We start from the raw sequence: 12,016 nt of genomic DNA, 5'->3' as shown, positions 1-12,016 counted from the left end.
TACCTGCCCCTGGAAATTTCCACTACCTGCGTCTGACGAAGTGGGTATTCACCCACGAAAGCTCACGCGCCAAAACGTCTGTTAGTCTATAAGGTGCCACAGGATTCTCTGCTGCTTTTACTGCATATTCAGTTCACCTTACATAGACGATGTGCTTCCCTGGGTGATTGTTGAACATTTGCCACCTGGGTTACTCCTGTTTGCCCTAGACATACAATTTTCTTAAGCTGAGTTGCAATACTGTCAAGGACTGCTGTTCCCTTTAAAGCTGTCCAGTAAAGCTGCCTTGGCTACAGCTCATGGCAGAAGCTTCTTTCTTTTATAAGTGGTGCAGCTTGCCATAAGATCACACTCAACTAGCATGTAGAGTTATAGAATCCCCTCTTTGCATGTGCCCTACATTTTGTGCCACAAAGGTTTAAAGTTTTAATGCATGATCTTGGTATCACAGAAGCATTTAGTCTCTCATCCTGCCTTACTCTAAATCCCACTATAAAATTGTATTCCTCTAGCATTACTTCACAGGCATTACCTGGCTGGAGAACTTGGTCCCATTTTTAGGTGCTGAATAGAGTCCCTGATTTCCTCGGTAGTGTTATGCAATCTCCTAAAAATATAAGTAGGGTTTCTCGCTGTGTCTGGTGAGCTGTGTGGACCAGCAAGTCCTGGCATATTTTCCCTATTTGAGGCCTCCTGCTTAGTAACTTCTCTAGAGGGACCCTTCAGGTCTGTGTTGCTGAGTGATACATCAGTAGTGAAGGTTGTTTCCTGTAGATGCCATTTTCCAGCAGGGCTGCCCAGAGGATTCAGGGGGCCAGGGGCAAAGCAATTTAGGGGACCCCTTCCATAAAGAAAAGTTGCAATACTATAAAATACTATTTTCTTTTGGGGGCCCCTGCATGACCTGGGGCCTGGGACAAATCACCCCACTTGCCCCCTCTCCCCCTTCTGGGTGGCCCTGTTTTCTAGGTAACCTATGGAATGGACAATAACCAACTATATTGCAGTGTCAGTATCTAATATTGGTACTGACACCATAAAAGAAATATATATAGAACCAGACACTAAGCAACGTTGTTTTGAATAACATAAGCCTTAAATGGTCACTGATCCCAAATTACAAATTGTGCTACAGAGAATTTAACACAAAATATAACACCTTTCCAAGCCACTTTAGTTTTTGCTATACATGGAGGACACTGCTGTCTAACTAATGGTTCATCATTAATAAGGTCTGGCAATTTTTTTCAGTATTTTCTAATGAACTGGTTATGGTGGGTAATGCAAAATTCCCATAAGCAGTGCAAATAACTTCTCTAATTTCTTGATTTTCTGTGACATTTTTATTTATTTGTTTGTTTCAGTTATTTGGTTGCTTTTCTATTGGCCCTAGAAATGATCTTCCAGTTCACAGCTAAGTCATGTTGGGATGGATGTGAGTGTCATACCTACTCTTCGGTTAAACTTCAGTCTCTGAAGCTTTCGGACCAGCACCTAAAATAAAATCATCAAAGGAATTAAAAGAAAAAAAACTAAGCGTGCTGCCTGCTAAGAGACCTGAGACTCACCCCCACTAAATAACTCACAAGAAAGGGAGTGAGGTGGACCCAGGAATCTACCTTGCATGTCTTATAAGGCTATCATTAGATCACCAGCCCAAAGGACTCCCTCCCACCTCCCCTTTTAAACATTTGTGTCTCATTAGCTCTTGACAGATTACACAGGTTGGAGGATATAATCTCATGCAGCATGACTCAATATAATTTCTTGTTTTAAAGAAGTTTCCTGACATATATAGAAGTTTGCCTTGGATGATTGACTATCCATGCTACCTGCAAATCAGCAGGCAGCTTGCTGGCCTATTACGTGCGTATTTTCTCAAGTACAGTAGTTTTGCACAATTATTCTACCGGGGTGGTTCTGCTGCTTACACAAAAGGTCATATAACATGAAAAATAATAAAAACTGACATATTTTTCTCATACTCAAGTGATATTTTTTCAAGTGGAACAAGGGGGACTTAATGAAATAATCATTGCTCTTTGACATATATGACTGCAGTGAAATCATATTACAAAGGGCACAGAAGGTCTATTGCAGCAGAGCATGGTTAGTACTTTAGAAATATTTTAAAAGGCAGATCAGATATCAGATAAACTTGGAGCACTGAAATTCTGTCTCAGGCCACTAGATGGTGATCCTTGTAAATTGGGGCTCAGGTAAATACATAATGAAGGTTCATGCTCTTAGAGATTAAAAAAAATCATGTAATTTGAATAAGAAAAATCAGTTAAAATGCAAAATTATTTGTGTCATTAAAATAAAAAAACAAGCTACACAGTATTGTAGGGAAGTAGTTCTCACTTTTCCACAGTCGGACCTCAGGTTACAACATAAAAACAGTTCGAAGATCCCTCTCTCTTACCATCTAGCCACAAACCGACAGGAACGGGGTCATGACATCTCAATCCTGTCTACAGTATCCAGCATGAGAATGAACCCATGCTGTAGGATTATAAAAAATATTGCACAAAGAATATTGCAAAGCACCTCAGGTTACCTCGATACTGCCTTTTGCATCAGCATGTTTAAAGCATATTTGTATTTCTGTTCCATTAATATTTTGAAAACATAATTATGAACAAAGAAAAAGGAAGATATAGGACTTAATGATAGAAATGTTTTATTAATCAAATATATTTACATTTTTGTCTTTTCTTTAAATGTGTGCCTTTTTCATTTAAACACTGGTAATCTTTACAGTTTATATCAAAGAATAAAGCTACATGCATGACTTAATTGGTCCTTTGCAGTAAAAAAAGACACAATTTTATGAGGTTTAAAAAATGCAAGCAAGTTGTTTACCATTCTAAGTACAGTGCCATTATTATTCTTATTACAACAAAGGACCCTTCCAGCATACTGTACACTTACTGCACGGCTATTTGCCCTTTTGTAGATTGGCTTGATGATGTCTGAGCTTTCAAATCGAGACAAATCAGAGGAAAAAGACAGCACAATCTCAAAATGTTTTATTTTATGGAAACTCATACACAGAAGGTATTTGGATGCAAGAAAAAGTGCACTAATGATAAATTTAAAATAAGTCATAGCAATACAGAACTTTCAAAAGTAGTGAGGACTTTTATCACTTCTTTATTTTCAAATATTTATCATTTAGAAACCACATCTGTTTGGCACATATCAGACAGCCATATACCCTAATGGCACCATATAAGTGATAAATAATTTTAAAAAGAGATAAGTATACCAAAGAAAGTATCAGATCCACACATCATAGCCTTTGTGTTTTTAGTATCTAATGTGCTGTAATTATTACATTGCTCAAAGCTCTGTTCTTGTTCAAAAGAAAACAATCATTTTGGTATTTTAAAAGTTTATATTATTTGTCAACTGTGATTTCTTAAGGGGCTTGAAGCATGTGTGAGGAAGAGAAAGAGACTTCATTCTGTGTGTATGTGAACATTAGAAATGTACATAATTTTAAATATATTGTAAAAGATTTTGGATTTTTCAGTATTAGAAGAATGTTATACTTGTACATATTTACCAAACTTCAAAAGGGAGATCTCAACAGTTTAAGAAATTCAGAAATGGTAGGCACATAATTACTACTGTTTGAGGTAATCATACTTTACTTACTGTTTTAATTCACTGTGTTCAAGCATATAAGATTATATCCTTAATGGACCCAAATGCATAATTACTACATCAATACCCAAAAAGAAACTCACTCAGCGTTCAGTAAGAGTAGAAAGCAACTAGATTTTGTTTAGTTCAATTTAGGATGCGTTTTAGCTTATCAATACTCTCAAGGACAGTTTTACATTTACTATATTATAATAGATGCACACTGTTGCACTGAATAACTTGAGAGCGAAACACCCACTCTGAAATCACACATTTTTTTGCACTCAATTGCATTTGTATGCTGCCAACTATATTGTAAAAGTGCCTTAGTAAAGCGACAATGCAATAATTAAAAATGTGCTTGAAAATCAGGCACAACATAATGAATAAAATGAGCAAATACAATAAAATGTCCTTTGAAAGTACAAAATAATTCCTGCAAAAATTATGCTTTTCACTGGTATGTTTAAAAACAAATCCCAACAAACTCCTAAAAGAAAGCAGTTAGTCTTCAAATCTTTTGGGCCACATCCAAAAAAGCACTTTAGCGCAATTATAAGCACATGATTAAGGCCATCACTTTTCAGCAATGGAGTTATGCACAACTTTAAGTACTTTTCTGAACTGGCCCTTAACAACTATTGCAAAGCATAAGCCTGACCTTGTGAGATACTGAGTGCTCTGAACTGCCACGGATTTCACCTCATAGAAAAAGAAGAGAATACTTTGATAATACAAAATCACAGTTTGCTGATACAACATGTAGCTCACATTTGCCTATCAGAGTTTAGCATATCTCATTTCTCACCTAAGATGCAAAACCTACTTATTTCTGCAGTTTATGATGAAATAATTCCATAATTTACAATAGTGAGGAGAGTCTTGCTCTGTTCAAGTGCTGATAGAACTGTTGCATTATGTTGGGATTATTTCATTACTAAACTAGAATAATGTGTGTGCATCACGGTACCACCAGAAATGTGCTAAAAGGTTTAGAAGCAGTTCTGGTGTCTCTAAAGTAGAGATGTCCCCAATCCAAACACTCCCAAATGTTAGGAAAATACAGATTTGTTTCTGAACTTTGCTGCTTAAGCCAATCACCACTGTGAAAAAAATAATGCCTAAATTCTGACCTTTAAATTGTAATATTTGATATCTAGCTATTCTTGTTATCTGGCTCTCATCCTACAGAAAATCAGATGAATACTAGACTAGAACCGCAAATAATTCAAAGGATAAATCTGTATAAGCATCCATAAAGTTGGACTCTTACCCAAGCTTATCCAAATTTCTTTAGCCTAGAAACAGGACTAGAAAACTCAGGTGGAAAATGCCTTTTTACTAGATTTCTGCTACTTTCTGATTTTGTAATCGAGTACTTATAAACAACTTGAAAATTAGGACCAGGCAAAAAGAATGAATCTGTTTTTCATCACACAGTTTCACAAAACAAAATTACAATTTTGCCTCCATGACATAGCAAGACCACCAAAACTGGCTCCATCGCATTATCTTAAAACTGCAGTGTTTGCAATGAAACAGAGAACATTTTAAAATATTAAATGTGAAAACTGATCTTTTATTAAACAAAATTATGAAATTAAAACACGTCAAGGTTTATCCTTGAAAAGAGACCATTTTTAAGTGAAAATTAGCCCAGAAAATTCAGCCTTGTTTGTTAAACTGAACCCATTTAAAGAATTGTTGAGGTTTTTAAATGATGCTGTGAATACTTCAGACAGCCGTTAATGCAAGACCACACCAGTGTGGATGAAACACTGAAAAATAATATAGAAACTAACAAATAGAGCATCTTGACTGTGAACTGTTATGGTGTGTAGTATTGCCAGCAATAAGATAGGAAGAACCCATGGCTACAAATGACCAGTAATTTCTTGAAATACGATGATGACAAACTGGGGGAGTTCTTAACAAAAGCAAGATGTTAGCACCAAAAAATAGGCCAGACGTGGGAATGGGCTGTGTTTCTATCATCTTATTCCCCTTCATTTGCCAATACCACCTCCTTTTTTCTAAACTCTCCCTTCTCCAACACTGGAATCCTGCATTTCTGTGAGTACAAGCTCCAAAGTAGGTAGGACACTCATTTTCCTAGTGGGATCCCAATATGCACGTAGCTGTTGAAGAAAGCCTTGTGCACTGTATACTGGGTGAAATCCTGGGTTCATTGAAGTTAACAGGAGTATTGCCATTGACTTCAGTGAGGCCAGTATTCACGCCTTGTATTTATAAATAAGGTTAGGAAGTCAAGATCCAGCATTTCTCTGATTACCTCTGCTCTGGGTTGCCGTGCGCTCATGTTTGTTTACCATCTTAGAATAACACATAGAAATATCAAGAGAGCTGTGTGGAAAGAAAGGTTAGTAATCCTGTTTGATGGTGTTTGATTTAAAGAGGCACTGCTTTGCACAGTCTTGTTTTTGAGCAGAAGTCACCATTGAAACTGATGAGGGCATGCTGCCTAATATCTGATGAGATGATATGACAGTTGCAGCACTGCCTACCAATTCAGGAAACTAAGCATTGCTTTAAAGGTGAGTAATATGTAACCACTTTACTTACACATAAATATTTACTCTTTTTAAAAAAAGTATGAACTGGATTCAGAGGGATATATTTTTAATCCTGAATGCTTTAAGGAGTACCGCTTAAAATCCTGGCCCTGCTGAATCAGTGGCAACATTCTCATTGTCTCCAGTGGGGCAGGATTTCACCTAATGTGTGCAACTGCCAATAAAAACACATTGCATTAGCTATGTCTGTTCAAAAAGTATATAGCCTGAAGGTGTTTAGCCTTTCCTATATGCACACACTATGTACTCTATATGATTGTGTACATATCTTTATGAGGACACTTCTTTTCTTGGTAAGTGTGTATAAACTCCCATTAGCATTAATGGGAATTAAGCTCTTGGCTTGAATGAAAATTAAGTAGAGCTCTCTAAAGTGAGTGTAATGCAGCCACACACAAGACACCTGGATTCAGGTTTTCTTACAATCTTGAAACTGGCTGAGTTTGTTGAAAGTTTCAAGTGACCTGGGATTGCTTTCAAATGAACCTGAGCCAATAAGGTACAAATATCTGGACACCATAAAATAGGCTACAGTAGACTTTTGATTAACAAATTATTACATCAACCTCTCAAATAAAATCTAATCCTTTTTGTTTTGCTTCTCACTGTAGGACTTTCAGATAGAGAATTTATTAACGTTAGAGTTTTACTGAAAACACTTTCTCTCTTTTTAAACAGTGATATAGTGTTTCAAAGCTCTACATGTTACAGTATTTTCCTTGCTGATAGTCTTACATAACTGTATATCTATAGACATGAAAAACATTTCTTGTTTGGTTTTCCAGGAACTTTGTACCAGGACAAAATTGTGTAATGAAACCATGTACATGGGAAAAGTGTGCAAAAATGTAAAGTTTGGAACCATGAAATGAAATGTCCTTTGGTCTGAGGAACTGGACACTGATTCAGATATGGTTTTAGATCACTTTCCATTGCACCATTCGGACACAAGCATTTCTATTATAGCTATGTCAAGACTAACCCAACCAAATATAAGGATATTTCTGGGTCCTTTGAATCATGCTCCAAAAAAAGGTGCAATAATAAACAAGTCCTTGTGCATTAGCAGTCATAACTAGAGGCAGAAGAACCCTTGAGATTCCTTGCTTTGGTATTAAATAACAATTATAAATGCTTTTAGAAATAAAGCAATACGTGGTGGGACTTGAAATGTTAGCAGTCCCCGGTTATTTGTCCATTGAAACAAGTCTCATCCCTAGTCATAAATAAATAATCTCTTTCCTGGTCTTACTTCCATGCCAGGATCAATATCTCTTAACATCTTACTTATTTTATTACTGCTTTTGGTTTTCTGGGACTGATTGAAAGTTGCTCAGAGGAAATCTTTGGTTTTGCTTAAGTGTCCGTGACATTTAATCATGACTTTCCTTGCAGTTTAATTCCAACCAGTCAATCAGTTAATCCACTTCAATTGATTCTGTGCTCTCTGTTATTGGCTTGCACTCATTGGGCATCCTCTGGTGTCGACTCAGCTGGGTGGCTTGTGTGAAGCTCCTCTCACATCTCTCGCACCTGGTGAAGGCAAGAGAGAAAATTGAGACTGGGGAGCTGCTCTGGCGGGGAGGCGGGGAGTGAGGGGCTTTGTCTCATCCTGTCTAATCAGAACAGACACTCAAAAGTGGCTTCAGATTTTACCAGCTCAAGAGGTTTAATTGGTGGCTACTTCCAAGACCTTGATGCCTATGATGGGACAAGGCCTGTCTGATTCAGAACAGAGGAATCTGTCAATAGACAGGGGGAAGGTGATTTCTCCAGAGAGGCCTGTCCTGCTGTAGCTCTGATCACTGTCAGTTCAAATAGATAAAGAACAAAAAGAGATTTTTAGGAGTGAGCCATCAAAGCAGCAGCTTGGCTGCAGTTTTCTGCTCTATAACCCCTGAGGAGAAATTGACAAATAGAATTTTACCTTCTGCTAATTTGAAAATCAGAAATTCACCTATTGGAAGAAGAGAAGCTGTAGAGCAATAATTGCTTAGTGTAATAACAAGAGAAAAACTCTGTATTTATCTATTGCTATATAGTTGGGTTTACTTTAAACAATGTGGTAGAATTAGTGCTTGGTTAATCAATTGTCTGAAAACATCCACAGCATTTGATATAGTTGGGGGGAGGGAGAGAGAAGAACTCTTAATCAGCACTGTGTGTTTCATTGTCTTTTAAGTCTTTTCATTACCCTTCCCGCCTCTCCAGTGAACTACAATCTGTGGCAAAATAATCAGAGGATTAAGATATGAAGTTTGAGGGAAAAGAAAAGGGGTTTCTCTAGTTCAGAATGAGTCATCTGGCCTTCTAGTAAAAGAGAATCCCTTGTGTATCTAATGTCAACTTCTTTACATATTGTGTCCTCTTAATTAGCACTGTGATGCGAGATATAATTGCACAATGAGCTAGGAATACAGCAGATTTTTCACTGTAAAGCGCTCACTCATAAAGCCACCATTAATTTAATGGAGCTGTGTGATGTTTTATCTTCATCAGTAAAAGCATCACTATAATGAATTAATTCTCCAGCTTCAAAAAGTGAGGAAAACAATGGCCTGTTACCTCGTATCCATCTTTCTCTCTTCAGTGATATAAATCAGTGGTTCACAACCAGAGGTACACATGCCCTGGGGCTATGCAGAGGTCTTCTGTGTGGCGGGGGGTATATCAACTTATTTAGATATTTGCCTAGTTTTACAACAGGCTACATAAAAAGCACTAGCAAAGTCAGTACAAACTAAAATTTCACTCAGACAATAACTTGTTTATATTGCTGTATATACTGTACACTGAAATGTAAGTACAATATTTATATTCCAGTCGATTTATTTTATAATGATATGGTAAAAATGAGAGCATAAGCAATTTTTCACTAATGTGCTTAGTATTTGTATTTTGTATTTTTATGTCTGATTTTGTAAGCAAGTAGTTTTTAAGTGAGGTGAAATTTGGTGGTATGCAAGACAAATCAGACGCCTGAAAGTGGAATAGTAGTCCAGAAAGGGTGAGAGTCACCCATATAAATTACTGAAGCTGATTTATTACAGGATTTGCCATTTACAAAAAGAGTAAGAAGGTATTTACATATATTCATAATTATGGTATGTTATACATGTTAGTAATTAAAAAAAAATGTTTAGTAACCCAGGGCACAGATATTATTCATTTATCTAAACTATGGTATCAGCACAGAACATCAACATTCGTACATTGTGTTTCTTTGATTGTCTTTCTGGGAATATTTTTAGCAGCCTGTTCTACTGTTAAAAACTGCACTGTGATCTTGACAAATGTGAAATGTCAGCGTTAGGTCTGATACATTATCAGCTCAATGAAAATAACTCAGAAGTATTGATTGCCTAATGATTTTTGGTGTATTCATTAACGTCTATGTGCAGATCATCCTCTCTCCAGAGCTTCTGAAGTGCTGATGACACATTAGTGTATTGCTGATTGTTTATTAGAAAACTGATTAGTTACCAGACTAGTATGTCAAAATATACTACTTTTTATTACTTGACAAACTTACAAATTATATTCTTATATATAAAAAATCATGAAGGAACTGGAATCAATTTTGGTGCCAGGATTAGTTTAGGCTATATGAGCCACTGCAATTTCCTCAACTTTGCATTTTGTTATTTGTATGTGTGTATTATAGGTATATGTTTGTATTATGCTGTACACACATTCTAGATAAATACAGACCTATGTAGATCTACACAGAAGTGTTTACCTATATATTCCATATATGATATATGTAGGCTAAGATTTTTCAAGCATGGGCCTGTAAAGTAGGTCTCTAAATTAATATTCGGACACACAAAATGTGGCTTGATTTGCAGAGGTGTTGAATAAACCAGAAATCCCACTATAGTTGATAGGAGTTGAGGGTACACATAATTTTTTAAATTCATGCTACTTGTTTAGATGCCTAAATAATTTTTGGTATAACTGTCTTGAAAGCAATTTGAAAAGCTAAAAGTCCATTGCTAAAAATGTGGACCAGGAAGGAAGGAAGGAAATCACCTCAATATCAAAATATTTAGTGAACCAGTTTATTTACAAGTGTTAATTTTGTATGTGTGGCTGATCACCTTTAAGGCCTGGTATTCAACAAAGCACTTTATGTGCATTGGTAATCCGATCCCTATTCAGCAAAAAATCTTAAACTCATGCTTAGTTTAAAATGCTTCAAATTAAACACACATTCAAGTGTGCTGTTGGTTTGGGGCTAGGTTGCTCAGCACACTGGAGGATCAAGCTGTAAGTGAATATCCAGATATGAACAGATGAGGTGGGCATCACAGCCATCAGTATCACAGTCTTAGGATAAGGTAGAAGAAAAGAAAAACAGAAAGTGGACAGTGTATAGGAAATAATTTTTCCAGGATTATGCTGTGGGTTTTTTCTGTAGTGGCTGTCCTTCCCCACATACTCTCTGTAAAATAACTGGTGTGGTATGCTGTATTCTTCAAATGGACCAACAAAGACAGATACATGCATATATTGAGCCACAAGTGTTTAATGTTGCGCATTAGTTAAGTAAACTGATAATCGGCGGGGAAGGCAGCAGGCATCTAGTATATGTGAAAGCAAACATGTTCCTTAAAGTTATTGCAGAAAGAAACAATAGTTCAGCTCAACAGTGATCACTCATAAGGTTAATATATAGATCGTAACCCATCCTGATTCTCTTTGAGATTTTAGGCCAGATTTTTCAGACCAGCCTCAACACAATCTTTATTTTTGAAGGTAAAGGTTTGTGATTACATAATGTGGCTGTAACTATTAGTAGTTATTCTTCCTACTACCTGCTATGAAGGTGCAGTCAGAGGGGACAGATGTTCTGTACAACCACTAATATTTATTTCTAAAATGCACTGTGGGTTTCATTTACCCCTGAGCAGAAGGCCAACAAAAGAGCTGTGCACTAAAGTTCCACATAAGCTCTTTGAGAACCCTTTGTGGGACGTAAGTGGTCTCTAGGCCCCATGTCAGGCCCATGCGCAGGAATGATTTAAAACTGTGCCACCAAGTTAGAGGCCATTACTAAAAACTGGATACTTGTTATTTTTCATATTTTGAAGGGATTGTTGTTTTGAATGAAACTGGACAGCTGTTATACCATAATATTCAGTGGCACCATATGCAAGATTCATAGACTCTAAGACTGGAAGGGACCTCAAGAGGTCATCAAGTCCAGTCCCCTGCCATCATGGCAGGACCAAATACTGTCTAGACCATCCCTGATAGACATTTATCTAACCTACTCTTAAATATCTCCAGAGATGGAGATTCCACAACCACCCTAGGCAATTTATTGTTTAACTACCCTGACAGTTAGTAACTTTTTCCTAGTGTCCAACCTAAACCTCTCTTGCTGCAGTTTAAGCCCATTGCTTCTTGTTCTATCATTAGAGGCTAAGGTGAACAAGTTTTCTCCCTCCTCCTGATGACACCCTTTTAGCAAAGATGTAGCAAGCTCTTGCCTTATCCACAGCACATCTCTCTCTTTTACTAGTTTGATTAAGGGGGTGTGGTGGGGGGGAGAAGAAAGTGTACATACTTTCACTTTGCTCAGTAGTATGGCTGGTTTTCTAAGGCCTGGTCTACACTACGCGTTTATCGATTTAAAGAGCGTTAAATCGATTTAACGCTGTACCCGTCCATACTACAACGTCCTTTATATCGATATAAAGGGCTCTTTAAATCGATTTCTGTCCTCCACCCCGACGAGAGGAGTAGCGCTAAATTCGATATTAACA

General features: G+C 37.0%; 1 protein-coding gene across 1 annotated transcript in view; it reads right to left on the bottom strand.

Moving 5' to 3' along the window:
* Positions 1 to 3,448: 3,448 nt before the first annotated feature.
* PRDM6 (PR/SET domain 6) overlaps positions 3,449 to 12,016 on the bottom strand; it is a 91,304-nt gene continuing 82,736 nt past the window's right edge. Inside the window, exon 8 of the mRNA XM_032790767.2 lies at positions 3,449 to 7,778. Within this exon, the coding sequence (XP_032646658.1) occupies positions 7,664 to 7,778 (115 nt within the window). The 3' untranslated portion in view covers positions 3,449 to 7,663. The remainder of the gene's footprint in view (positions 7,779 to 12,016) is intronic.

Source organism: Chelonoidis abingdonii, chromosome 6 (genome assembly GCF_003597395.2).
Source record: "Chelonoidis abingdonii isolate Lonesome George chromosome 6, CheloAbing_2.0, whole genome shotgun sequence".
NCBI classification, from domain to species: Eukaryota; Metazoa; Chordata; order Testudines; family Testudinidae; genus Chelonoidis; species Chelonoidis abingdonii.
Note: the sequence above shows the minus strand (reverse complement) of the source record. Positions and strands in the feature narration are given on the sequence as shown.